Below are 27,924 nucleotides of genomic sequence, written 5' to 3'. Positions count from 1 at the left end.
TCAGGAACGGCTCCTGTCCTCATGGTTTCCAACAATCATCTTGCTGTAGAGTTTCTGCTGCTCCTCTTTGAATGTGTCCTTCACTTTCTCCCTCTTCAGTCCACCATCCCTGATGAGAAAAAGGTCCAGGTCACAGCAGGAAAGGCTCCTCAGCCCCCTGCACTGTGGCAAATGCATTCAAAGACCAGAAAAGACAGACAGGCCAGGTGAACCAAGGGTATTGCACAGTGCTCTTGTTAGGACAACAGAAGAACCTCAAAATGCTCGCTCTCATCCTGAGGTCAGCATTCACTATGGAGTTCAATATTCCTTCTATTCTGACTTCCGTCTTCACCTTACAAAGGGTAAAGGAGGCGCTCTGGCATTATGGGAGGAGGGCTGAGCACTAAGAAATACTAAGACTGCAATCCAAGTACTTGGGAGGCTGAGAGGGATATCATAGGTTCAAGCATCAGAAACTTAGTGAGGCTTTCAACAACTTAGCAAGACTCTCTTTCAAAATAAAAAATAAAATAGGTATGAGAATGTAGCTCAGAGGTAGAACACCCCTCGGTTCAATCCCCAGCACCTACTCCACCCCAACACTTACACAAAATTAAGACTCAATGTATCTGTATAACTGTAAAATGTAATCTGCAAAATTCAGACTTAGGGACACTCCAAATTAATGCAAAGAATAACCAAAGGGGAAATGCAAGTTGTGTGTGTTGTATCTAGGTGGGTGCTACACCTCCAGATCCAAGAAACTGCAAGTTCTTGTTTCTTCTATGCTTAGGGAATGGACTGTCAGTGATCAAGCCGAAGCTCCTAGGCTGCTTTCGGGGTCCTGGCCTCAGCAGCTGCGCCACCCCTGGCTTTGCACAGATAAATCCTCCAGACTTGGGCCTGTCCACAGCCCACAGCCCCATTCCCACCCACCTGCCACCCCAGCTCCTTTCTGAACTCTGGGGTATCACCACTGCTCTAACACCTTATGAGTACCCCAGCCCACATCAGCATTTCTGTTTCTCTTTCTAAATCCAACAACAGCAAAGAAAGGTTTTTTTTTGGTGGGTCTGGAGATAGAACCCAGGGGCATTCTACCCCTCTACTGTATTTTTTTATTCTTTATTTTGAAACTGGGTCTCACTGAGTTGCAGAGGGCCTCACTAAGTAGCTGAAGCTGTCTGCAAACCGATCCTCCAGTCTCAGCCTCCCGAATGCTGGGATTACAAGCGTGCACCACCATGCCTGGCTGCAAAGAAAGTTTTTTTTTGTTTTGTTGTACTGGGGGTGGAACCCAGGGGCTTTTCTACCTCTGGGCTATACTCCCAGACCTATTTTATATTTTATTTGGAAACAGGGTCTCAGTAAGTTGCTGAGAGTCTCACTAAGTAGCTGAGGCTGGCTTCGAACCTGTGTGATTCTGTCTCAGCCTCCCAAGTGCGGGGATTACAAGCGTGCGCCACCACGCCCAGCCCAAAGAAAGGTTTTTAAAACAGCCACCCTTATCTGTGTTAGACCTTGGTGACAGGGGGCATGTAGCAGTGGCAAAACTTTAAAATTCTAAAAGCATGTCAGGTCTGGGTTCAAAATTTAGCTCCAGTGTTTAATTTTGTGACTTTGGAAAAGTGACTTAACTTCTTTGAGTTTCAGCAAACTCAAGTGAGAATAGCGATTTTTACATCCTTGGAGTTTCTGAGGGTGAAAGGTCATCACAGCATCAGGGCCCAGTTTATAGTGCTCAGTAAACAGCCACTCTTTTTTTTTTTTTTAAAGGCCACAACCCCAGGGTCATGCTATTTCCTGAAAATTCACAGTTCAGTTTAAAATTTGAATGTCTACCACCCCACCCCCCCACCCGTCCTGGGGATAGAACCCCAGGGGCATTCTACCTCAGAGCTACACCTCCAGCCCTATTTTTTTTTATTCTTTATTTTGAAACAGAGTCTCACTGAGTTGCAAAGGGCCTCCCAAATGCTGGGATTATAAGCGTGGGCCACCTCACCTGGCTGCCTTTCTGTTCTTATTATACCCATCTAGTCAAATGCTCTCCAAAATTGACCCTTGCACTTAACCCGGAGGGCCCCAAGTGTGGGAAAGATGCTCTGAACCAGCATACATCCATCTGTCTCCTGTGGTCTGGCATATAACTACCCTAGACTGTAGGATAAGGGGTGTAAACTGTGGCCAAATCTAGCCTGACATCTGTTTTACAAATAAGGTTTTACTAGGACACAGCCATGCTCATTTGTTCACATACAGTCTCAGCTTGCTTTTGTACTACAATGGCCCACTAGTGGCAACAGATATGTGGTTCATAGGCCTAAAATACTTATATACTCTTAATAGAAAAAGATGTCAACTCCTGCTTTGGCAGGGAACAAGCTAAATGTGATAAATGAAACTTTTGTGCTTGTAAGACTGGTTTAGTTTTACCAAATACACTGAGATCAGAAGAAGCCTGGTACTTGTGTGGGGGCTCCAGGTCAGCCTCAGGCATCCCAACCCAGTCTGGGGCCCTGGTTGGTGGCTAATGTTTCCCGGGGCATGTCTGAGTTGGGACTAGGGTAAAGGAGCCCCACTCCCTCTCCATAGTGGCAGAGGAGCTGCCTTGGACTGGAGTGCTCTCCTATTGGTGACAACACTGCACTCACCACAGCAGGTCCACCAGTCCTCCCTGCCTGGCGATGGCAGATTTCACCCTGTTGGCAAACTGGACGGCATCCTCATCCTTCTGTAATGAGAAGTGAGTAAGATCACCCAACCCTGGCCACTGTTACACATAGCTAAACAAAGCCCTGGCACGACTGGAGGACCTACCTCTCTGGTCATGGGAGGCAGGTACCAAACACTGCAGACAATGGCCCAGCTGGTCATCATTCTCAGCAGGTATGTCACCATCCCGTATTTGCTGCTGTTCCAGAAAGCGTCACCGAACTGAGGATCGTACTGAAACACAATGGGAAGCTGGATGGTAAGGAGCGAGCAGTTCTTTTTTTTTTTTTTTTTTTTTTGGTGGTACTGGGGGTGGAACCCAGAGGTACCTCCGGGCTATACTCCCGGATCCTTTTTATATTCTATTTGGAAACAGGGTCTCACTAACTTGCTGAAAGCCTCACTAAGTAGCTGAGGCTGGCTTCGAACTCATGCGATTCTCCTGTCTCAGCCTCCCAAGCGTGGGGATTACAAGCGTGCGCCACCACACCTGGCAAGGAGCGAGCAGTTCTGAACATGTGTCAGTTAGTGTCAACAGCAACTCTGGTGAATGGACCTCTGGAGCAGCTCTCACACCCTCCAGACACTTCTGAAGCAACTCTATATGTGGGTGGTTCTTTTTAATTTATTTGTGTGTGTTTGTTGTACTAGGGATTAAACCCAGAAGTATTCTACCTTTGACCAACATGCCCAGCCCTTTTCATTAATTTTTTTTGAAACAAGTCTCCCTAAGTTGCTGAAGTTGGCCTTGAACCCACAACTCTCCTGTTTTAGCTTTCCAAGTCCTGGGATTACAGGTGTGTGTGCTACCAAACTTGCTATACACCCAGGTGGTTCTGACCTCCAGGAGGCCTCACCTAACAGCTATCCTCAAACAAATGCCCTCCCTCCTTGGTTAGTTTCATGTCTCTCACTCATATGCACATATATCTATTGCTAAAGTTTTCAAATATAACCCAGTATGGTGGTACATGCCTGTAATACCAGTACTTTGGAGACTGAGACAAAAGGAGTGCAGGTTTGAGACCAGCCTCAGCAACTTTGCATGCAGTAACTTAGTGAGACCCTATTTCAAAATAAAAAGTTGGCTGGGGGTATGGCTAAAAGGTAGAAACAGAGAGAATAGGATAACGTGTCCATTTCAGACTCAATGAGTACCAACATTTCACCTGCTTGCTACATCTACCCCTTTCTCTCATATAAGGCCTATCTCCAACATCATATCATTCATTCATTCATTCAGAAATATGCCTAATGTCTAAAGGTATTTTCTTATATCACCATCAATTTTTTCATCTTCTGTCTCAAACCAAGGAGAAAACAATTAGAAAATATATAACATGCTCCTGTATTTACAATTCTATCAAGGCAAATTATCCGTTCAGACAGGAAGCTGGGTGTTAAGACACTGGCGCTGGTTACCAGGTGGCCACACCAATGGCCTCAAGTCTCAGCCATGCAGGCACTGTACCGTCTCCAAGACAGAGGTGTATCAGAGGCAATGACTGTTTAAATGGCATCTTGTGGAAAATAAGGCTGCAGCTGTGGACCTCATTGTCACCAGACAGTAAGTTCACTATCAGGTAGGCCTAGGAAAAGCAGTGCTAGAGGAGGCGGCTGTGCAAGAGGCAAGGGAAAGAACTGAGTCTCTGAGTTGGAAACCTGAACAAAGTGACATGGAACTACCACCAAATGTGTAGTGACAAAGGAATAGAGAGTGGAAAATACCAGGAAAAAGAATTTCAGGAGTTATCTCATGGGATCAAGATGCCACCTGCCAATGTCAGAGAGGCCCTCCTTGGAAGAACAGAGAAGGACACTCAGCAGGAATATTTCTGTAGAGATTCTTGCACTTTGGGATGGCATGGGGCCAGGTTCCAACTGGATCATCTTTAAGGCCTGGCTGGCCTAATTTTTATGATTCTCAGAATAAGAATTGGGACTGTTGGGATTATGAATTGTTGGAATTGGAATTGTTGGGATTATGGCTTTAACTACAGAAATAAAGACAATGAGATCTAATAGAAACTAAGAAACTTAAATTTAGCTATAGGTTTAATGAATTAATCTTATAATACCTATAATACCAAAAGGAACAAGAGAAAAGAATGCTTCTAGAACTAAGCTAATGTGTATGATTTAAAAAAAAAGTTAGATGGGTGTAGTGGTACACACCTATAGTCCCGGCTATTTGGAAGGTTTGTAAACCGGGAGGATCACTGTGAGCCTAGGAGTTTCAGGCCAGCCTAGGAAACACAGCCTGATCCTTCTCAAAAAAAAAAATATAAGGTGTTTTATGTTTTATAAAGCATGATGTGAGAAGTTTTGGCATTACAAATGAAAAAGTGAGAACCCTTTGTTTAGCATGCTGGTTGCTGTACAGAAAATGGCAAAAGTCCTCAAAATCGGGCAATGACTTAATTTTGGTGGAAATGTAGTTAAGAGCCTTGACAATCCAAGTCTGGTTACCAATAAAAGTTTCACAAAATCAGAGAAGATCTATGGAGCAGGAGCTCCTAACGATGAGTGAGCTCTACTTAGAAAATGTACAATTCCCATACATTTTACTTTAGTAGGGATCCCTAACTCTCTCAAGTGTCCATGTTCAAACACTGAATAAGAACTACAGATGCTAGAATGAAAACTCAGAACCTCTGGCGTGTGGCCCACCCTCCACATCTGAGCACCCGAGACAGTGAGGATGCAGCTGAAGCTTAACATAACTGCTCTGGAGTGAGCAAGAGGGGATTCCCGTCGGCATTTACTAAACACCAAGGGTACAGAACCCGACCCCACCTATAATAGAAAGGACATCTGTGCATGGTGGTGCATACATGTAATCCCAGTACTTGGGAGGCGGAGACAGGAAGATTGCAAGTTCAAAAGCAGCCTCAGCAATATAGGGAGGCTCTCAACAAGTTAGTGCAACCTGTTTCAAAACAAAACAAAAAGCCAAGAATGGTGGTGCATGCCTATAATCTCAGTTTTTGGGAGGCCAGCCTCAGCAACTTAGTGAGACCTTGTTTTCAAATAAAAAAAATGAAATAGGGGTGAAGGTGTAGCCTGAAACGTAGAAGGCAGGAAGGCCTCTGGGTTCAATCTCCAGTAACACAACAGAAAAAAACAAGGTAGGACCCCCAAAGCCATGGCAGACACTGCTAACACACAGCTTGCTGTCACTCTACCTCCACAAATGGTTCAGCAGCCCTAACCTGCCAGTTGGCTAGCCAGCCTGCTGTTAGTATTCACCTGCCCTCCCCACCCTGGTGCTGTTTAACCAGTAAGAAATGACTGGTGCATTTGCCTAATCAAGAGGAGCACCCCCCACTACCCCCCCACATACACCTGCTAGCTGCACCAGCAAGGTGAAAAACCAAGCAGGACTACTGATGCTATACAGGCAGCAATCAGATCCCTGAGAAGGCAGAAAAGTAAATTCCAGGCAGGACTCTGACTCAGACTTGACCACTGTCAAACCTGTTCTGAGATTCCAGCCTAAGCACTTTAGCCATACTGATGACAGCCTGTGCTTTTTAGGAGTAAAAATTTGAGGCCTGGGTTCTTCCAGAAATAATATGGATCCACCACTAGGAAACCAGATGGGTGTGAACAGGACTGGGAAAGGAGGAAAGAAGGGAAGTTGATTGGCTGACTGCATCCCATTTCCGCTGGAGTTTGAAGGGTTAGGTTGAGTTTCTGAAGTGGAGGATAGATGAGAGTAGCTGGCAGGACTCAATCCATCCTTATGCATTGCCGTTGCTGTGTGAGATAAAAGTGTTACCCAAAGCAGCAGAACACCTCTCATATGCAGTGCCCTCTACTCCAGGCATGTTAGGATGACACAGGCAGTAAGTGGAGTTTATGAAGGGGGTGCCATTTCTGGACTCTGGTTTTCCTTCCGAATGTTCCCCAGGCCTTTGCTAGAGGCTGCAACCCCTTTAGCACTGGACCTACAGCGGCCCAGCCCTGGCTGCTGTGCTGGAAAGGAACAACCAACCCACTGGCAGTGCAGCAGCTCCCACCTCCCTCCTCACTGCACCCTGCCTCAGTGGCTGCAATCACAACACACATCCTTAGAGGTCTCCTACCTTGATAGCAACAGGGTAAACTGTGGCTCCAATTTCAAAACTTCCCTTTTTGAACATCATTACTGATGTATTATTGATACAGGTTCCTGAAATATAGATGGTATAAAAACTAACACTTAATATAAGAGTCCACAATACACCACACTTCCTCTTCTTTTTTTGGTCGCCACCATCCCTAATCAACACATACCAGCCTAGAAAAGCACCAGGACACTTGGCACGTTCCACAGGAGGCTGAAAAGCCAGTTGCCAGCAGTCCCACTGTACTTGAGTCCAAATTCTGAATTTCCCTGTTTTTAGGCCTACATCCCATATCCAGTACAAACACCCCAACAAGGGCTTAAGGGCTTGGTTTCCAGGTATACCAGAGCCCCAATCCTGCATGGCCTCCTGCCCTACAGCTCCATGCTGACTGACCCCTTCTTACCTTCTGGGAAGATGAGGATAGGCAGCTTGCTTTTATCCTGCACATGCTCAGTTAGTCTTTAGAAAAAAAAAGTAAGATAAAGTGTCAGAAAACCTTATGCTTATCATCATCAAGGTGCATTTAAGAATATGTGACACTAGTTTAAACATATGAAGTTAACAAATCTGACCATCCTATTTTCATTTATAAGGATAGAAAGAATCAGATGACTACTATTTAGTTCATGTAATTGTTCAATTCAGCATTAAAGTCTGAACACAGAGGATGCCGCTCAGACTCTGTACTGCAGGAAGCAGCGGCCAGAGCTCTATATGCGATGGCTTCAACAAGCCTTTGCTGCCTAACTGCGCAACATCTGTGCTGGGTTGGACCTTGCTGTGGGTTGTCCTATCAGAAACTCAGAGACAGTGTGATTGTCACTATGATGGCAGCAGGAGGTGAGGCCTTTTTAAAAGATGGTTAGGTTGTTAGGAGAGATTAATGCAGTTCGCATGAGCTGGGTTGGGTCAGGTGTCTTGAAAGTAGGCTGTTATGAGGAAATGGAGCTTCTCCTATACACGCCAGTTGGTACTTCTGCTTTTCTATGTTAAGATGAAGCACAAGGGCCTTGCCAGATGTGGTCACCCAATCTTGGACTTCTCAGCCACCAGAGCAATAGGCCAAAACAAATTTTTCTTTAATAGGAAATGGCCTACAATAGACCTCCAGTCTGCTGGCTCAGTAATCTGTCCCTGAGATGCAGCAAAGGGAATGTAGTGGGGGCCCCACTGTGCACACCACAAGTGAGAACAGAGCAGCACTTTGTCGCACTGCCTTAAGCTTCTTTTTAGTGATAGTGAATCCTTTTTTTTTTTTTTTTTTGGTGGTACTGGGGTTCCTGGAACGGGCTACACTCTCAGACTTATTTTAGATTTTATTTGGAAACAGGGTCTCTTAAGCCAGCATGACTGGCTTCGAACCTGCGTGACCCTCCTGTCTCCGCCTCCCAAGCGTGGGGATTACAAGCGTGTGCCACCACGCCCGGCTCATTTGAAAATTTCTAACAGTGATAGAGTTCATATTTTGTTTTCTAGAATGGGCATAACAAAACAGTACTGCCTTGGAAAACAATACTTGGTTTTCTATACTTTCTTCATTCCCAATTTTTTGGGAAAAAATATAATGAGAATAGTAACAGCTCAGTGTAGAAGACATTACAACTACAGTAGAGTAATAACTACCTCTAAAATATTTTCTGCTTATGTTCTAACCAGGTAAAGAGAACAGCATTTTGGCGACTTACCTCTTAGCCACCAGGTGGCGATCTTTCACTTCAGAACGCTCAAACCAGACATGAGGGCAGGCCTTCACCATGGCTCTCTGAATCACACCCATGAGTCCCCCATGGACTTGACCCACCTAATCTCAGACAAAGAGACAACAAGCAGTGAAACCACCCTAATACAATCCACTCACTCTGGGGAGGAAGCCCCAGGTCCACAGAAGAATTATCTCAACCTCCTTATCAAAGACAGAAAGTACTCTGAGGTAACAGTGTAGGCTGGGTGCAAGTATACCAGCATGCTCCTGTGTTTTTATACCCTCAAGCACATATTACAGCCCGTCTGAAACAAGAAGTCTCTTCTCAAGGAAATAAGAGGCTTACCATGGCATAGTAGCCGTCACTGGCCAAAATGATCACATCAATAGGAGATGTGTGATTAGCCACACAGATGCCACCATTTCTTGGTCTGTTTTTCCTGGGTATAAAATACATGCAAAGCAACAAAAATTAGCATTAAACAATTCATCTTGTACACATCTCTCACTTCACAAGATTCATCAGCTCTACCTAGCAGCTCAGGAAAGCCTTTGTATTTGGCTAAGCTGGAAGCAGGTCTGGTCTCAGTTTTGACCAATGCCAACTCCCTGAGGATCAATATAAAGTTCCCTCACCTGTCGTGGTAGGTGATAATGGCGGTTAGGGCTCGCACGCAGATTCGATAGCACATTAAGTGAACATGCTTACTCAAGAACTCCTTAAACCTGCAACAACAGGACAAGGTTTGGGGTTATTTTACACACTGGAAGACAGGACTAGTTGCTAATTCCAATCACTGAACCATCTGCAAAGTACTTTTATAAATACCAGAGTACAGGGTAAAACTCAGGGATGTATTAGCACCTTTATGTTCACATCTGAGGAACAAGGAAGCACAAGGAGACTTACTCATGTTCACCCAAGGTAATGGCTGAGAATTTGGGAGGCCAGAGTGTTGCCTAGAGTCATATTCCCTAGCTGCCCTAGAGCCCGGAGGTCAGCCAAGGGCAATTCTATGCTCTTCACCAACCCCAGTGGAATACATGTCTGCCGGCCCCCAAACTTCCCCAAGGAGGAAAAGCTTTCTAAAATAAAAAAATAGATAAAACACTTTCTCAACAAGACCCCAAAGGCACAACAAATTAAAAGGAGAATCAATACGTGGGATGGCATGAAACTGAAGAGTTTCTGTTCAGCAAGGGAAACTGTCAAGAACCTCAACCGAGAGCCAACAGAACGGGAGAAGATTTTTGCCACCTATCCCTCCGATAGAGGACTAATATCTAGAATATACAGAGAACTCAAGAAACTCAACACTAAATAAAAAAAAAAATCATCCAATAACAAAATGGGCAAGCGAACTAAATAGACACTTTACGAAAGAAGAAATTCAAATGGCTGATAAATGCATGAAAAAATGCTCAACATCATTGGCAATCAGAGATGTGCAAATCAAAACTACCCTGAGATTTCACCTAACTCCAGCTAGAATGACAATCATTCAAAACACAAACAACAGATGCTGGCGAAGATGTGGAGAAGTGGGAACTCTAAAACATTGTTGGTGGGACTGCAAATTAGTGCAACCACTTTGGAAAACAGTATAGAGAATCCTCAGAAGAATGGGAACACATTTACCATTTAATCCAGCAATACCACTTCTGGGTATCTACCCAAAAGAAAGGAAACCAAACTACCAAACTAATGCATGTGTATCTATGTTCATAGCTGCACAATTCACCATAGCCAAACTATGGAACCAGCCAAGATGTCCATCAACAGATGAATGGATTACAAAGCTGTGGCATATGTACACAATGGAATTTTACTGAGCTATTTAAAAAAACTCAATTACATCATTTTCAGGGAAATGGATGGAACTGGAGAACATTATGCTCAGTGAGATTAGTCAGTCACAAAAAATAAGGAATCAGATGCTTTACCTAATATGTGAAAGTTAAGGAGAAATGGGTCATAGGGGAACTCTAGATGAAAAAGGAAATCCTACAGAGGAGCAAACAAGACAACCTAAATGAGGGGATGGAAGGAGAGAAGAAGGAAATTCTCTAAAACATGCAATGTACTTAAACATATCGAAGTCAACCACTAAGCCAAGCAAGGGAAGGAGGGATGGGGAGGGAATGGGGTGGGAATTGGGTAGGGGTTAAATCAGTGATGTGTTCCTGTATGTGCACACTAGTTTTTTTTACCCCAATATGATGTATGAATATAATGCACCAATAAAAAATTTAAAAAAGAAATGCAAATAAGCAAAAATAGAACAATAAATAAATAAATAAAATAAATAAAAAGCAAGACACCAGCCCTACTTACACTCCTAATCTGTTTTGTTTTGTTTTTAAACTATACCCTGCCTAGAGTGGTGGTGCACACTTGTAATCCCAGGACTTGGTAGGCTGAGACAGGAGGATCTGGGTTCTCAGCCAGCCTCAGCTACTTAGTGAGGCCTTCCACAACTTAGTAAGACCCTGTTCCAAAATAAAGAATAAAACTGGGCTGGTGATGTAGCTCAGAGGTAATGTGCCCCTGGGTTCAATCCCCAGTACTACAAAAAAAAACAAAATAAAAACCATACCTTGTTCCTTACTGTTATCAATTTATCAACCTAGCAGAAGGCTCAAAACAAAACAAGCTATATAATCTGTTAACATTTTGTAGTTTTTATTTTTTGGTCTTTAAAATGGGAACAGTGTGACCACCACGCATGGTGGTTCATACCTGTAATCTCAGCACTTGGGACACCAAGACAGGAAGATTGCAGGCTCAAAGCTCAGTGAGACTTTCAATAACTTAGCCACCCCTGTTTCAAAGTTAAAAAGGTAGCTCAAAAATAGAGCACCCTGGATTCAACCCCTACCCCCCAAAAAAGGTGGAGGGAGTGAGAGGGCTTGAAGGCAAAAAGAGCAGTCAAAGGTCAGGTTCAGAGGCTGGTGTGGTGGCACACACTTGTAATCCCAGCATTCAGGAGGCTGAGACAGGAGGATTGCGGTTTGAGGACAGCCTCAGCTACTTAGGTTGTTTGCAACTCAGTGAGACCCTGTTTCAAAATAAACAATAAAAAAATTGTGCTGGGAGTGTAGCTTGGAGGTAGAATGCCCCTCGGTTCCATCCCCAACACTGCAAAAAAAAAAAAAAAAAAAAAAGGCTCAGCCACAAGACAGAAGCTTTGACTGCTAATGCCTGTGGCTAGAGCTCGTGGCCCAGGCTGGCATTCATGCAGTGGCCTGGTCTTTTATCAGTTGCCATTCCCAGCTTGCTACCCCTATGCAGGGGGTGCTTGTGCTTCCACTCACCTCCCATTCGGCAAGTATCCCACCACGGTTGTGCCCAGCACCAGTAGGCTAATCCCCGTGAATGCAAGAGCTACCCTGTAAAAGAAAGACAAGTTAAAACAGCAAACTAATTCACACAGATAAGTAAACGCGGGACAATAAAAGAAGAGAACATGAAAACCACCACCAACATCTAATCACTCCAGATCTAGACAAGAGAACCCGGGGTCACTGATTCTAAGAGTGAACTCTGAATGTGGCTCTCAGCTGACACTACCTCCAAGAGCATCTGCGATTGGAGCCACTGGAAACCCAATTAGGCTATTCTGCCCTCAGGCACCTGCCAGCCTGCCGATTTCTCCTGCCCTCTCCTGCCCTCTGGCTTAACCCCCGCACCCTCCTAAGACAGAGCCTCCCTGTGAAGTAATAGAAAGCAGAGCTTGAAGGGACCAGCATCTGGCAAAACATCATCAGAAGAGCACATGATACAGGAAAACTTAAGAGATCACTAGTGCCTCTGTGCTGGAGGCGGGCTTCAGAAAGGCAGGCCATGCCTGAAGCGGTGGCAGAACATTATGGTCCCTGTCCCTGTGTTCAGTCCATCTAGACTAGCAATCTAACTTCATGAGACTCAACTATTTCCATCTGATATACAGAAAACCCAAGGGCCTTTAAGAGATAATCACCAATGTACCCTTCCAAAAGGCAGATAGGCTGGCTGGTGGAAGAACCATACCATCTTTCTAAAAGGAGAAAACAAAGGCAGAGAGAGAGAGGGGCGGGCAGGTCAAACATCAGGCATGGCGCAGCAGCCTGGCTCTTTGCCCTCACCTGAGTGGCAGAAGGAAGCAGTACCGAATCAGCACTCCTAGGCCCCATAAGATGGTGAGCCGGAGGCTGATGTACTGGAAGTTATAATTAGTTCTGCTCAGCAGGTTCCAGGACTCCAGTTCCTCTGCAGAGAATCGCTTTGTCACCTCATCGTCCATAATGGTCTCCATTCCTTTCCGGCAAAAGTAGAAAATGTCAGAGAGCTCAAACTCTGGAGTGTTGTCCAGAGCCTTACTGCTACCACTTCGGCGGATTTCTTTGATCTCTTCTTCTAGAGAAGTGGGATCTTTTGCAATGATTCCTGCAAAACAGAACACCCCAGTCAAGCAGCATGCTGGGAGAGCTGTGCTAAAAACCACTCAGGGTACACATCCTCCACTGTACACAGTGAAGGGCATTGTGTGCTACCTTCTGGACATAGTCTGAATGTATCCCCCAAAGACCCATGACAGCAATGAGGGGTGTGGATCTTTCAGAGTTGGACCTAGTGGAAGGTGACTAGGTCACAGAGGAGTGCCGAGAGAAAGGATTAACACCATTCTCTCAGTGGGTTAGGTCTGCAGGAGTGAATAGTTGTCATAAGACAAGGCTACTAAAAAACAAAACAAAACAAAAAAAAGCAGGGCTAAGCCAGGCATGGCGGCATAAATCTATAATCCCAGTACTTGGGAAGCTGAGATTGGAGGATTGCAGGTTCGAGGACAGCCTCAGCAAGTAGTGAGACTCTCATCAACCTAGTGAGACCCTGTTTCAAAAAAAAAATTAAAAAGAGCCGGGAGGTAGAATGCTCAGAAGTAGAATGTTCATGGGTTCAATACCTAGTAATCAACACACACACACACACACACACACACGCACGCACGCACGCACACACCCTGCAAGCATGTGTGGCCCTTCCCTATTCTCTTAAGCTCTTAAGTCCTCTTTCACCATGTCACCAACCCCTCATTCCCTCACACAAACTCCTGCCACATGTACAACACGGTACAGCCAGGGGGCCTTCACCAGAGCCATGCTATCTGGATTTTCTATCCACTAAAACTGTGAGCCAAAAAACCCTTTTCTTTATAAAGTACCAGTCTTGGATACTTTGTTGTAGTAACAGAAAACAGACAAATACAGTGTCCATTAAAAGCATTCAAAAACATATTTCAAAGGGCCCTTTTAAGGCCAAGAAGACCCAGTCTTACCATTGGTGTAGGGCTTATAAAGTTGGTGGTTCTTCTCCTTGGCTCCTCTCTCCATTCTCAAGGTAGCCCACTGCAGGAACAGGGGAATGACAAAATAGGAAAACAAGAATGAAACCGTTTTTCAGTAAGTACCTCTTCTTCTAGTTTGTGAAAGCTTCAATCCCAGTCACCTGGGATCAGATTGTTGCCAAGTAATATATGTTCTAAAAGGAAACTCACATCCCTCCCAGAGCAGGCCCCTTTTGATAACCAGGATCCCTGCTAAGTTACTGACAGGAAAAGAGCTGGAAATTCAAAAAGTTCAAGCAAAAGCCGGGCGTGGTGATGCAAGCTTGTAATCCTAGCATTTGGGTTTACTGAGACATGGGAATCGCGGTTTAAGGACAGCCTCAGCTACTTAGTAAGGCCCTTTGCAACTCAGTGAGACCCTGTTTCAAAATAAAGAATAAAAAATAGGTAGAATGCCCCTGGGTTCCATCCCCGGTATAAAAAAAAAAAAAAAAAAAAAAAAAAGGTCCAGGTTTGGCGGTGCACACTTATAATTCCAGCATTTGGGAAGCCGAGAGAGGAGAAACTCAGTGAGATTCTGTTTCAAAATAAAGAATAAAAAATAGGGTTGGGGGCATAGCTCGGAGGCAGAATGCCCCTGAGTTCCATCCCCAGTACCACAAAACAAACCAACAAACAAATAAGTAAGTAAAAAGTCCAGGTTTAGGCCAGAGAGTGGCTCATTGGTAGAGCACACCTGCCTAGTATTCATGAGGCCCTGAGTTCCATCCCCAGCACTGCAAATCAACCAGGTTTAATTCTCAAGTGCACATTCACCAGCTATATTCCTCCATCAACTCATTTCCACTCTTAGAGTTTTGGTCTGTTTATCTGCAGAACAGGATCAATACTCTCAACCTCCTACTTTGTGGGCACAAAATTAGGATTGAAGGAGATCATGTATGTGACAGAACATGGAAACAAAGTACTACATTACTCATAACTAAAATCCATGGACTCCAGAAGAGATGAGGGGGAAAGTGGTTCTCTTATCTTCATTAGAGTCCTTTTAACTAGAGAAAGAGTCAGAGGCTGGGTCCTTCTGCCATCACAAGATATGATGCAAAAACACAGCTAGCTCACTCACCCCCTCCTGGAATATGCTATCACTGAACAGAAACCCATGTCCACAGTAAATCAAGAAAACAAAAGAGATTTTAAAAGGTATATTTTCAAGCCAAGCGTGGTGGTGCATGCTTGTAATCCCAGTACTTGGGAGGATGGTCAAGAGGATCGCAGGTTTGTGGCCAGCCTCAACTACTTAATGATGCCCTCTGTAACTTGCTGAAATCTTATTTCAAAATAAAGAATAAAAATTAGGGCTGGGGATGTATCTCGGAGGTAGAATGCCCCTGGATTCAATCCCCAGTACCACACACACACACACACACACACACACACACACACACACACACAAAATGCTCCTGGGTTCAATCCCCAGTACCACACACACAAAAAGTTATACGCATTTCAAAAATGTATGTATCACCATCCATTAAGGGATAAGAGTCTTGGCACAATTAATCTCAGTAGAAACCTTCCCCTTCTTTTCAGCCAGACTCTACTACATTTCTCACAAACAATATAAAACCAAAAAACTAGACCTTTGAAATCAAGCTTTAATTATTCATTGCCTTCTATTTCTCATGCAAAGACTCTACCCTTTAATAGTCTTCTTGTAGCCAGGCATAGTGGTGCACACTTGTAATCCCACCATTTGGGAGGCTGAGACCGGAGTAGCTGGGCATGATGGGGCACACTTGTAATCCCAGCATTCAGGAAAATGAGACAGGAGTCTTGTGGTTCCCAGACAGCCTCAGCTACTTAGTGAGGCCATCTGCAACTTAGTGAGACCTTGTTTCAAAATAAATAATAATTTTTAAAAAACCCTCTTGTCTCCCTGCTTCAGCTGTAATGTCTAGGTAGGTAGAGGCTATTAATGTCAAGTCTACAGCTTTATTTATTTAGCTGTCCTGGAGCATCTACCTCCAAGCTGCCCCCCCCCCAAGCCTTATTTTTTATTCTTTATTTTGAAATAGGGTTGAGCCAGGTGTAATGACACAAGTTTGTAATCCCAGCAGTTGGGAGGCTGAGACCTTAGGATTGCGGTTCACAGTCAGTCTTAGCTACTTAGTGAAGTTCTCTGCAACTTAGTGAGACCCTGTTTCAAAATGAAGACTAAAAATAGGGCTGGAGGTATAGCTCAATGGTAGAATGCCCCTGGGTTCCATCCCAGTACAGGAAGGAAGGAAGGAAGAAAGGAAGTCGGTCTAAGTTGCAGAGGGCCTCACCAAGTAGCTGAGGCTGGCCATGAATGTGTGATCTTCCTGTCTCAGCCCTCCAAGTACTGGGATTAAAAGCATGTGCCACCACACCTAGTTTACAGCTTTATTCTTGATTTCATAGCAACTTCACATTTTCAATGACCAAATCCAGGCAGTCTCCTGATTCAGCACACTGAGAATCAGGGGCAGCATGCCTCCTCAGAATTAACATCACTGCTTTCACCACAGACATGTGAAGCAGGAACTACCACACTTCATTTTCATGAAGAAAACTGGAAAATGCAATGACCAAGGAAAAGTTTCAGAGCTGGTAAGGAAAGCCAAAGTGTCAAGGTAAGGACTGCTTGACTCTCCAAACAAATGCACTATCCCACTACCATTCAAGTCCAGTCTTCCTACCACTACTGGGTCTGTGATGGTCCAACACATTGACTTTGGGGCTGAACGCGGATCAGATTATAAGGGTCTCATTTTCCCAGATGTGACCAATCCCTTTCACCTTAAGCTGGAGAACTCAGGTCATTTATTTTCATCCTTCTCCTTTTCCCAAGTCATCCTTCTTCCTTTTCCCAAGTCATTCTGAACCCAGCTAAAAATCTAATCTTAGAAACTCAACTTAAAAAAAAAAAAGTACCGTGCCAAATGTGGAGAGGCCATCTGAAGCAAAAACACTAAGAAAATTAAATTCATTTAAATGGTGTGCTGCTCCCTGCACAACAGTCTTCAGTGACTCAGCACTAACAAGGAAGGCAGGCGGGGTGCTGATCCACCCACATTCTCTCCATCCCCCCTGGCAGGTATGCAAATACCTTCTTCTGGTTCCTTTAAATGGATGAAGTCTAGGAAACCAGCTGTGAAGCTAGGTCTACCAATAGCTCAGGTGTATGTTCTGCATGCACTAAAGAGACTAAGTTTCAATGATCTTTATGAAGACTACTAGTAAAATGTGAAGATGGCTGACAAATGCCAAAAGAAAATGTAGACACAAAATTATACTTTCACACTTTGTGTGTGCATTTTGTACTGAGGACTGAACCAAGGGCTTTGCTCATGCTAGCTAGGCAAATACTCTACCACTGAGCCACATTCACATATTAATAACAATCATAAAATCTGAACATGTATTGCCAATGGCAAAAATATAAAAACAAAAATGCAAAGGTGTTGTGAACTACAGGACCAAGGAAGAATGTTTCAAATTCTGAAATAATACACTGTCTGGTTATCTATTGCTATTTAACATACTATCCCAAAACTTAGCACTTAAAAACCACCATAATTTATTTTGCTCATGAATCTGCAGATTGCACAGTTTTGGCATGAGCCAGGTGGCTCAAAGACTGAGGGGCTGGGGCACTTGGAAGACTCACTCACTCCCATGTGTGGCGTGAGAAGTAGGCTGTCAGAACCTTATGGGATTATAAGCTGAGACACCTACAAGTGGCCTAGCTTCCTCATATATTGGTAACTGGGTTCCAAGAGAAAGACAAACTCTTATCACCTTTTTTACCTAATCTCACACGGCACACCACATTATATCCACCACATTCTATATATTAGACACCACTAACTAGGCCCACATTCAAGAAGGAACCATCTTCTGATGATGAACAGCTGAGTCATCTTTTGGAGGGGCTTTTAAAAAAAATGCCCACACAGAGCAATTAAATCAGACTCTAATGTTCCCCAAAAAGTTTTTAAAAATGCTTCTCCAGGTAATTAAAATGTACAATTAGGAGGGAGAATTGACGCAAGATAGGAGAAATAAAGATAGGTATAAAGGAGACCAAAGGGGCTGGGCATAGTGGCTCACACGTGTAATCCCCGCTCTTGGGAGGCTGAGACAGGATGACTGCGCAGGTTCAAAGCCAGCCAGCTGGCTTAAGAGACCCTGTTTACAAATAAAATATAAAATAGGTCTGGGAGTGTAGCCTGGAGGTAGAAGGCCCCTGGGTTCCAGCCCTAGTATCACCAAAGTAAATAAATAAATAAATAAATAAATAAATAAAACCAAAGGGACAGGAAAAAAAGGCTGTTATAAAATATAAAAGTTCATGATGAGATTTATTCCCCAGACTTGTTTTCCTCCAGGCCTGTCATTCCCAAATCCCTGAAAAATCTACAAATCTAGAATTAGGCAAATTTAGTCATCTATGAAAATGTCTTACTGTGAATAAAGCTTGCATAATTGTTAGCCTCTGGGATATATTTTAAGATTAGATAAAACAATGAGAGATGTATTTTAAGAAACTTATAATGTCCAAACCTTAGAGACAATGACAACCTGAGGCACCTGGAAAGCACCAGACCATCAAAGTTTTGTGATCCAAGATCAATGAAGTGAACTCACCAGGCTGAAGTTATTCCCACACACTTCCTACTCCCAACCCTCACAGGTTCCTTTAAAGGAAGAACCTGGGACCCATAGGAGAAACACCAGAGGCACTGAAGGCGAGACTCAGCCTTGAGATAGCTGGCGTTCTGCATCTCTTCACCTACCACTTTTTTTTTTGGTGGTACTGGGGTTCCTGGAAGCCCTTCTACCTCCCAGACCTATTTTTACATTTTTATTTGGAAACAGGGTCTCCTAAGCCAGCGCGTGTGGCTGGCTTCGAACCTGCATGATCCTCCTGTCTCTGCCTCCCAAGCGCGGGGATTACAAGCGTGCGCCACCACGCCCGGCTCACCTACCACTTTCTCATAAAGCTTGCCCTCCTAAATAAAACCTGGTGTTTCCTTAAATTCTTTTCTGTGATGAATCAAGAGCCTGAAAGATCTAAGCACAGGTCTCCTCTGCCTCTGGAGAGATCTCTTCAGATACCCCCTAGCTTTCTTTCAGTTTCAAGATTATGTTTACCATCCTGAATAGGAAAAAGTAAAGAATTAAAATGTAGAGGAAAGGTCTCTGCCATAAGGCTAAAACTTATGCCCCGCGCATGTGTGGTGCTGGGAACTGAACCCAGAGGCATTCTACCTCTGAGTTATCCCCCAGCCCTTCTTATTTTGAAATGGTCTCACTAAGTTGCTGAAGCTGGCTCTGAACCTGCGATCCTGTCTCAGTCTCCCAAGTACTGGGATTTATAGGCATGTGCCACCAGGGCTGGACAAACTTCCTATGTTGAAATCTAATCTGCAATGTTATAGTATTTGGAGTTTAGACCTTTGGGAGGTGTTATGGTTATGAAAGTGGAGCCCTCGTAAATGGTTTTGTACCTTACAAGAGCCCAGAGAGCTCCCTCACTCCTTCCACCCCCTAAGGACAGTGAGAATATTGATATCTGTGAACTAGGAAGCAGCCCTCGCCAAACACTGAATCTGCAAACAATTTGATCTTGGATTTCTGAGCTTCACGAGCATAAAAAATTTCTATTCTTCATAGCCACCAAGTATATAGTTTTAGCTACAGTAACCCAAATGGTGGTACACACTTCTAATCCCAGTACTTGGGAGGCTGAGACAGGATTCAGGTTCACAGCCAGCTCCAGCTACTTAGTGAGGTCCTCCACAACTTAGTGAAACCCTGTTTCAAAATAAAATAATAAAAAATAGGACTAGGGGTATAGCTTGGAGGTAGAATGCCCCTGGGTTTAATCCATAGTACCGCCCTGGAAGGCCCGGTCTGGGTGGGGTGCAGGTGCCCTGCGCCCCGCCCGCCTTCCTGGGAAGGCAGGCGGCCCTGCTCCCTGGAAGGCAGGAAGCCGAGCAGTGCGTACAGAAAGAACTCAGCGTTGCTGCGCTGCACCAGGCCCTGGTGCGATTAAAACAGCAGATCCTGTTCTGCGTGGTGAGACTGTGGGACTCCACTCTTGGAAGGGAGAAAAAATTCATTGCTACCGAGTGCCTGATCCCACAACCTCTTCAAATCACACATATTGTCTTCTCTTATTAAAAAAAAAAAAAAGTAAAAAGTAAAGAAAAAATACTGGAGAGGGGTTAAGATGACTGCGGCGGCAGCCAGGACTCTGGTGATGCAGACAAAACATATCCAACTGACCTGGAACTTTTGGAAAAATTCCCCACGAAGGGCGACTACTTTGTCCTTACATGCTTAGAATCCTGGACATCATCTGTAAGGAGGGAGCTCAGCGGAGACCTGGGAGGAAGGCGGTGTTGGCAGTGGTGGCTGCGGGTGTGGTGACTTGTATTTGGGAGAGGTAGAGATCTAATCCAACCCACCCTGATCCTCTGAAGAAATTATCCCAAAGGTGGAATGCTACCATCGCACATGATCAGGAGTACTGGACAACATGCAATGTGGGGAGATCTCGAGTTTGGGAAAGAACTGAGATGGTGGAGACAGTGACAATAACAGTGGCCAGTACTCAGGAGAGGCAGAGTTCTGATGCAACACACTTGGATCTTTTGAAGAAATAAGCCCAGAGGCAGAATGCTACCACTGTGCACAATCGGGAACTTTGGATAACATGCTGGGTGAAGAGGGTTCTTGGATTGGAGCCTGCCGAGGGGTGAGGTCGGTGCAGGGAACAGCGAAGCCGGGATCGGACCATGCCATGAGGCAAGGCCGGTGCTGGGGCCTCCGAGGCCGCGATCGGAGCCTGCTGAGGGGTGAGGCCGGTGCTGGGACCAGCCTGGCCAGGATTGGGGCCCGCTGTGAGGCAAAGCCGGAGGCTGGGCCAGCGTGACGGGATTGAAGCCTGCCGTGAGGCAAGGATGGTGTTGGGGCCTCCGAGGCCAGAAACGGAGCCAGCTGAAGGGTGAGGTTGATCCCAGGGACAGTGAGTCCAGGACAGGAGCCTGCCGTGAGGCAAGGCCGGTGCTGGGGCCTCTGAAGAAGGGATGGGAGCCTCCCGAGGGGTGAGGCTGGAGCCGGGGTCAGCAGGGCAGGGATTGGGGCCTGCCATAAGGCAAGGCCGTTGCTGGAGCCAGCAAGGCCGGGATCAGAGTCTGCCACGAGGCAAGGTTGGCAGCGGGGCCTTCAGGAGCAGGAATGGAACTTGCAATATGGCATACACAGAGAAACATCACAGAAAATAGAAAATCAGATGCTTTCCCTAATATGCAGAAACTAGGAAGAAATGGGTAATGGGAGGAGAGCTAGTTGAAGGGCCCCATGGAAGAGCAATCAAGGTGACCAATCAGAAGGGATGGGCTGGGGGAAGAAGGAATCTCTTTAAAACACAGATGGACATAAACAAATGTATCAAAGTTAATCACCAAATCAAGCTTGGGAGGGAGGGAGGGGAAGGGAATGGGATGGGATGAGATAAGGGCTAACTGGATGATATATGCTTGTATACCCTCACAAGTCTTGTATTCCACTATGATGTTTGACTACAATGCACCAATAAAAATATATTAAAAAAATCCATAGTACCACCAAAAGAAAAAAAAAAAATCAAACAAAATCACCAATAAGAATAGGCATACTTTAGATGCATACACACATACATCCATATGTACTTTCCAAGGCCTGACACTAGCTTGGCCAAACCCATCTCGTACTTCATACCACCATTGATAAAAGTAGCATTCAATTCTTTCTGTGCATTAAGATAATTCAGAGCAAGAACTGAAGCTAAAAACAGACCACTCTTCTACAACCACCCTATGCCCCTGCAAGAACATACCAGTCATTTCTAGTCCACCTCTAACTCTAGCACAGAGCCAACTTGTAGTGGTCCATGAAGTCCAAATAAAGCATACCTTCACAGTGCACTCTGAACCCTCTCAGTGACCAGTAAACACATACCCCTAAGGATACAAGAGATGCAAATATTTTGTGGGGTGGGGGGTTGGAGGTTTTGCCACTCTGGGGACTGAACCATTGAGCGATACCCCAAGATCCTACTGCTTTAAATTTTTAATCTTGAGGTTACAAACACATATGCTACTTACATATATGCCCCCAACCAATGATTTACTGGATGGGACCTATAAACAGTCTCTGATGGCTAAAAGCGTATATATCCAGCAGGTTGTATAATTATAATCTATATTAAAAGTCACAAGAATGTAGTGGGTATATGTGTTTTGTTTTTTTTAAACTGGGGATTGAGTCCCAGGGGCACTTTACTACTGAAGCTATATCCCAGCATTTTTTATTTTTTTTGCGGGTCTGGGGATGGAACCCAGGGGCATTTGACTTCCAAGCTACACTCTCTTGCCCTGTTTTTTTTATTCTTTATTTTGAAACAGGATCTCATTAAGTTACGAAGTACCTCACTTAGTAGCTGAGGCTGTCCGTGAACTATAACCTTCCGGTCTCAGACTCCCGAATGCTGGGATTACAAGCATGTGTGTCACCACACCCAGCTTATTTTAATTTTGAAACAGGGTCAAGTTAAGTTTCCTATTCTGGTCTTAAACCTGCCATCCCCGTCTAAGCCTCCCCAGTACTTGGGATTATAGGTGTGTACTACTGCACCCAACAAGGAACATACATTTACAAAATAAGTGTCATAAGGATTTATTTGCCTATATTTTTAGTGTGTGTGTGTGTGTGTGTGTGTGTGTGTGTGTGTGTGTGTGGTACTGGGGTAGAACCCAGGGGCTTTTCTACCTTCAGGCTATCCTCCCAGACCTATTTTATACTTTATTTGGAAACAGGGTCTCACTTAATTTGCTGAGAGCCTAAGTAGCTGAGGCTGGTTTTGAACCTATGTGATCCTTCTGTCTCAGCCTCCCAAGTGCTGGGATTACAAGCATGTGCCACCATACCCGGCTTGCCTATATGTTTAATATGTTATACTTTTAAGACATTTTCAAATAAGAGTAAGGAATATACATCATCATTTCAAAATAAAGAATACACTTTGTTTTTAAAATGACAATTTCAGGGGCTTGGGAGGTGTGGCTTAATGATTGGATGCATGTCTAGCATGCAGAAGGGCCTAAATTCAGTTACTAGCACCTGGAAAGATTAAATAAATGAGCTGGGGAAGGTGGGGCACCCCTGTAATCCCAGTACTTGGGAGATTGAGATATCCGAGGTTTGCTGGTAGCCTTAGCTACTTACTGAGGCCCCCTGCAACTTAGTGAGACCTTGTTTCAAAATAAAGAATAAAAAATAGGGCTGAGGGTATAGCTTGGAGGTAGAAAGCCCCTGGAGTCCACCCCCAGTACTGCAAATTAAAAAAGAGAGAAATGAAAAACAAAATGCTGGGCATGGAGGCCTACACCTGTTAATTCCTGTATTTGGACCGTTGAGATAGGAGGACCACAGGTTCAAGGACAGCCTTAAGTAGTGAGACTTGCATCAACCTAGTGAGACCCTGTTTCTAAGTAGGAAATAAAATCAAGCTGGGCGTGTAGCTCAAAGGTAGAATACCTCTGGGTTCAATTCCTAGTACCCCCTCACACACACAATTTCCATAGGTCCATGAATGAATCACTTGTCTATAAATGTAAATAAAAGCCACATATCACTCCTTTGATATCTCCTAAAAGTTTAACTACTAATTCTGTCCTGGTGCATGTTTTCACAAAGGCTAAAGGACTTGGGTATTTATATTGTTCATAGGAATCATCTATTCTACTGAAGATTTTCTCGGCCTGAAATACATGAAAATCACATTTTCTGATTACTTAATAAAAATAATTGTAAACTGAGTATGGTGATGCACATTCGTAATCTCAGTGCTTGGGAGTCTTGAGACGTGAGGACTGCAGGTTCGTAGTGAGACTAACATCAAACCTAGTCACACTGTTTCAAAAATAAAGATAAGTGGGGTGTGGTGGTACACGCCAATAATCCCAGTACTTGTGAAGATGAGACAGGAGGATCAACAGGTTCCAACACAGTCTCAGCAAGTAGTGAGACCCTCAGCACTTAATGAGACCCTGCTTCAAAATAAAGAATAAAGCCCGGCATGGTGGTGCACTTATAATCCCAATACTTGGGAGTCTGACACTGGATGATCACAGGTTCACCACCACCCTCAGCTACTTAGGTGGTGCACACTTGTGATCCCAGTACTTGGGAGTCTGAGACAGAAGGATCACAGGTTCACCACCAGCCTCAGCTACTTAGTGAGGGGCCCTCTCTGCAACATTGTGAGACCCTGTTTCAAAATAAGAAATAAAAAATAAGTCTAGGTGTATAACTCAGAGATAGAAGGCCTCTGGGTTCAATCCCCAGCACCGCAAAAATAAATAAATAAGTAAATAAATAAATAAATAAATAAATAAGGCTTGGGGTATAGTTTGGAGGTAGAATGCCCCCAGGGTTAAATATGCAGTACCACACAAAAATAAATACATACATACATAATAAAATAGTGCTGAAGATGCATTTCAGAGGTAGAATGCCCCTGGATTCAATCCCCACTATCCCAGACACACACACACACACACACACACACACACACACACACACTCTCTCTCTCTCTCTCTCTCTCTCTCTCTCTCTCTCTCTCTCTCTCACACACACAGTATACATTAAGCATTAGTCAAACAGCCAATCCAAAGGCCAACTAGATGACTACTTCTCAGCTTTTAATGTGCAAATAAACCACTTGTATCTTGTTAACGAGATTCTGGGCTGGGACATGTAGCTGAGTGATAGAGTACCTGCCTAGAACTATCCATGAAAAAGGCAAAGCCAATTTCGATCCAGTAGGTCTACAGCAGGAATGATACCTTCATTTGTAGCCAGCTCCTAGGTAAAAAAAAAAAAAAAAACTGCTGCCGATCTCTAGTTAACTAGTAGCAATGACTAGTTACCCAAATCCCAGACACAATCATAAGTACTACCCAAAAGTCATATTCTTCAAAACAGGTACTCCAAGCCAGGAGTGGTGGCACACGCTTGTAATCCAAGCATTTGGAAGGCTGAGACTGGAGGATCACAGTTCACAGACAGTCTCAGCTACTTAGCGAGGTCCTCTGCAACTCAGTGAGATGCGGTTCCAAAATAAAGAATAAAAAACAGGGCAGGGGGTGTAGTTTGGAATTTGAATGACCCTGGGTTTCATCCCCAGACCCGCAAAAAAAAAAAAAAAAAAAAAAAAAGTACTCCAAACACAGGTACATACAGGTTCACAGCAGTACTATTACAATAGTCAAAGGCATCTGTCACCAATGGATGAAGGATAAGCAAATTATGGCAAAGACATACTGTATAATATTATACACTCACAGTACTGATAGATGCTACCATGTGAATGAACCTTGAAAATGTTATGCTAATTGAAAGAAGCCAAACCCAAAAGAACACAGTTTGTATAATTTCATTTACATAAAATATCCAGAATAGGTAAATTCACAGACAAAACAGACTCATGGTTGTCAAGGGAAAGAGGAGGTAGCTGAATGAGTCAGGGGTTTCTGAAGAGATAACATAAACTACACAGAGGTGGTAGTCACACAACACTATGATATAATAAGCGCCACTGAACCGTTCATTTTAAATTTATGCTGTCAATTTCACCTCAATTTTAAAGGTAAAAAGATCGTAATTATATAATATTAAATGCCAAGAAAGATAAAATCCACAAACCTATAACATACATAAAAATATGTGCCATTATAATGTAACATTTTGTGTTATTTCACTTAAACCTTTCTAAGTTGGTTTTGTCATTGATAAAATGAAGATATTTACTCTGCACACCAAACAGACATCTAAGGAACCAACAAAAGTGAAAAAACTTATTCTAAAGACTGTGGGTAGCCAAGTGTGGTGGCACACACTTGTAATCCCAGCATTCCGGAGGCTGAGACTAGAGGATCGGTTTGCGGACAGCCTCAGCTCCTTAGTGAGGCCCTCTGCAACTTAGTGAGAACCTGTCTCAAAATAAAGAATAAAAAAATAGGGCAGGGGGGGTGTAGCTCGGAGGTCGAATGCCCGTGGAATCCATCCCCAGACCTGCAAAAAGAAAGAAAGAAAAAAAGAAAGAAAGACAGACAGGCAGGCAGGCGGTTCGATCCTCAACACAGCAAAGCAAAACTGTAAGACACCATATAACAAGTAATGATGTATTATTTTTATCATTTTGCATGCATTTCTCAAAATTATAAAGTTTTAGCTGTGGAAAAAGAATTCCTTAAGATTTGGTGACTACTGAAATTAGAAGGTACTATTAATTTACCAAACATTTCCCTGGGTACTAAAAAATCTTGTAGCACAGATCAACTACCAGGAGACGTAACTTCATGTTTCCTTTATAATTCAACCAGTTCTATCCAATGGTATAACTGGGCAAGTTCTGAATGTTCAGAAACTTATGCTTCTCTTATCTTTCAGGAAATAAAACATGACTGTTCTTTCCTGTTTTTGTTTTTGTTTTGGTCTGAAATGCAAGAACCTATTTCAGATAAATGTGTGACGGCCAGGTGTGGTGACGTAGGCCTGCCATCCCAGTACTTGGGAGGCTGAGACAGGGGGATCATAGGTTTGAGGTCAGTCTCAGCAACTTGGCAAGACTCTCAAGGAGATTCTGTCTTGAAATAAAAAAAAATAAAAAGGGCTGGGGGCGTAGCTCAGAGGTAGAATGCCTCTGGGTTCAGATCCCAGTACCCAAAACCAAAATAAATAAATGTGTGAAGGAGAGGAAAGGATTGTCAGTGAGGGGCTATACTGAAAGCTAGTGTTCCACCGTCTGTTATATAAAGAGACATAAAGGCTGTCTGTGATTTCTCTCTCTCTCCCTTTTCTTTCTTGATACTGAGGATTGAACCCAAGGGTGTTCCACCTCCAAACTATATACCCAACCCTATCTTGTCTTTTTATTTTGAAACAGAGCCTCACTAAATTGCTGAGGCTGGTCTCAAACCTGCAATCTTCTTGTCTCTTTTCCCAAGTTAAGATTACAGATACACATCACTGTACCCAATTCAGCAGTGATTCTTTTAATTCTAAGCCTCATTCTGTGAAGAAAAAACAAGACAAGCAGGCTGTGGAGTCCTAGACTAGGTCCATTTGTTCAACAGGAATCAAACATACAAGCAGCTCAGCTCAGTATAAGATTACTAAAGGCTTTCAAAGACACATTTAGTCATTCTTTTTACATTAAGTGCTATTACCCATTCTCTCAGCTTTCTACATGTCCAACAAAGAGATAGGTGACAGCCAGGATAAGAACAACCCTTTCTGATAAAAGCACTCCCCCCTCCTCTGTGAAGTGACCTACAAGTCACAGAACAACTCACCGCAAAGATTTTTAACAAAGTTTTCATGTAGAGCTTTCGGATTCCAAAGGAGACTCCAAAAATGGCGGGGACTATGATGAAAACAAGCAGGAGGGTGAAGAGGACGGTCAGGGAGATGCCCAGAAGATTGACAATCAGGCTATCAAATGGCAGCAACAGGAACATGGTGGAGGATCCAGGCCAGGCCAGTGTCCTCTCCCCAAGCACAAACCTCAGCTTCAGATGGTCCTTCCTAACACCACCAGCCTAGGAAAGGAAGCCAGTCCTCCAAGGGCGACAAACTCCATCCCCAGGTTCATGTCATTCAATTGCGTCCACAGATGGCTTGAGGACGGATGCTAGTAGAAAAGGGCCATGGGAAGCAGCCCGAAAATGCCAGCCCCAGATGAGATGGGCTCTTCGGTGAGGGTGGCAGGATAAGTTTTCAGTGAGGCCAGGCTGGGCTTTGGTGCGACTGAGCTCTCCTGCGCTGCTTCCAGAGGTCTTACTTCTTTTCCTGTCCCACAGCATTCAGTGGATTAATGTTTCCTGCAGAAGTGTATTGCCAGAAGTACCAAGAAGAGTTCACCACGGTGCCAAAGAAACCCTGATAGCTCCTGCGGAGGGAGGTGACTGCTGGCACTTCACACAAAAGGTTCTTGAACGAATATGTGGAA

At 44.1% G+C, this 27,924-nt stretch overlaps 1 protein-coding gene across 1 annotated transcript; it reads right to left on the bottom strand.

Moving 5' to 3' along the window:
* GPAT4 (glycerol-3-phosphate acyltransferase 4) lies at positions 1-27,433 on the bottom strand (the record flags this gene model as incomplete). The annotated part of the gene is made up of 12 exons (XM_080710716.1): positions 1-109; positions 2,637-2,716; positions 2,803-2,931; positions 6,786-6,871; positions 7,213-7,268; positions 8,495-8,610; positions 8,858-8,951; positions 9,148-9,237; positions 11,827-11,901; positions 12,637-12,937; positions 13,827-13,896; positions 27,269-27,433. The coding sequence occupies 12 exons, from the start codon at positions 27,431-27,433 to the stop codon at positions 1-3; spliced, it is 1,371 nt and encodes a 456-aa protein (XP_080566842.1).
* Positions 27,434-27,924: the final 491 nt, after the last annotated feature.

The sequence above is a fragment of the Muscardinus avellanarius genome, assembly GCF_963383645.1.
Source record: "Muscardinus avellanarius genome assembly, chromosome: 14".
In the NCBI taxonomy this organism is placed as follows: domain Eukaryota; kingdom Metazoa; phylum Chordata; class Mammalia; order Rodentia; family Gliridae; genus Muscardinus; species Muscardinus avellanarius.
This window is presented reverse-complemented; position numbering and strand designations above follow the sequence as displayed.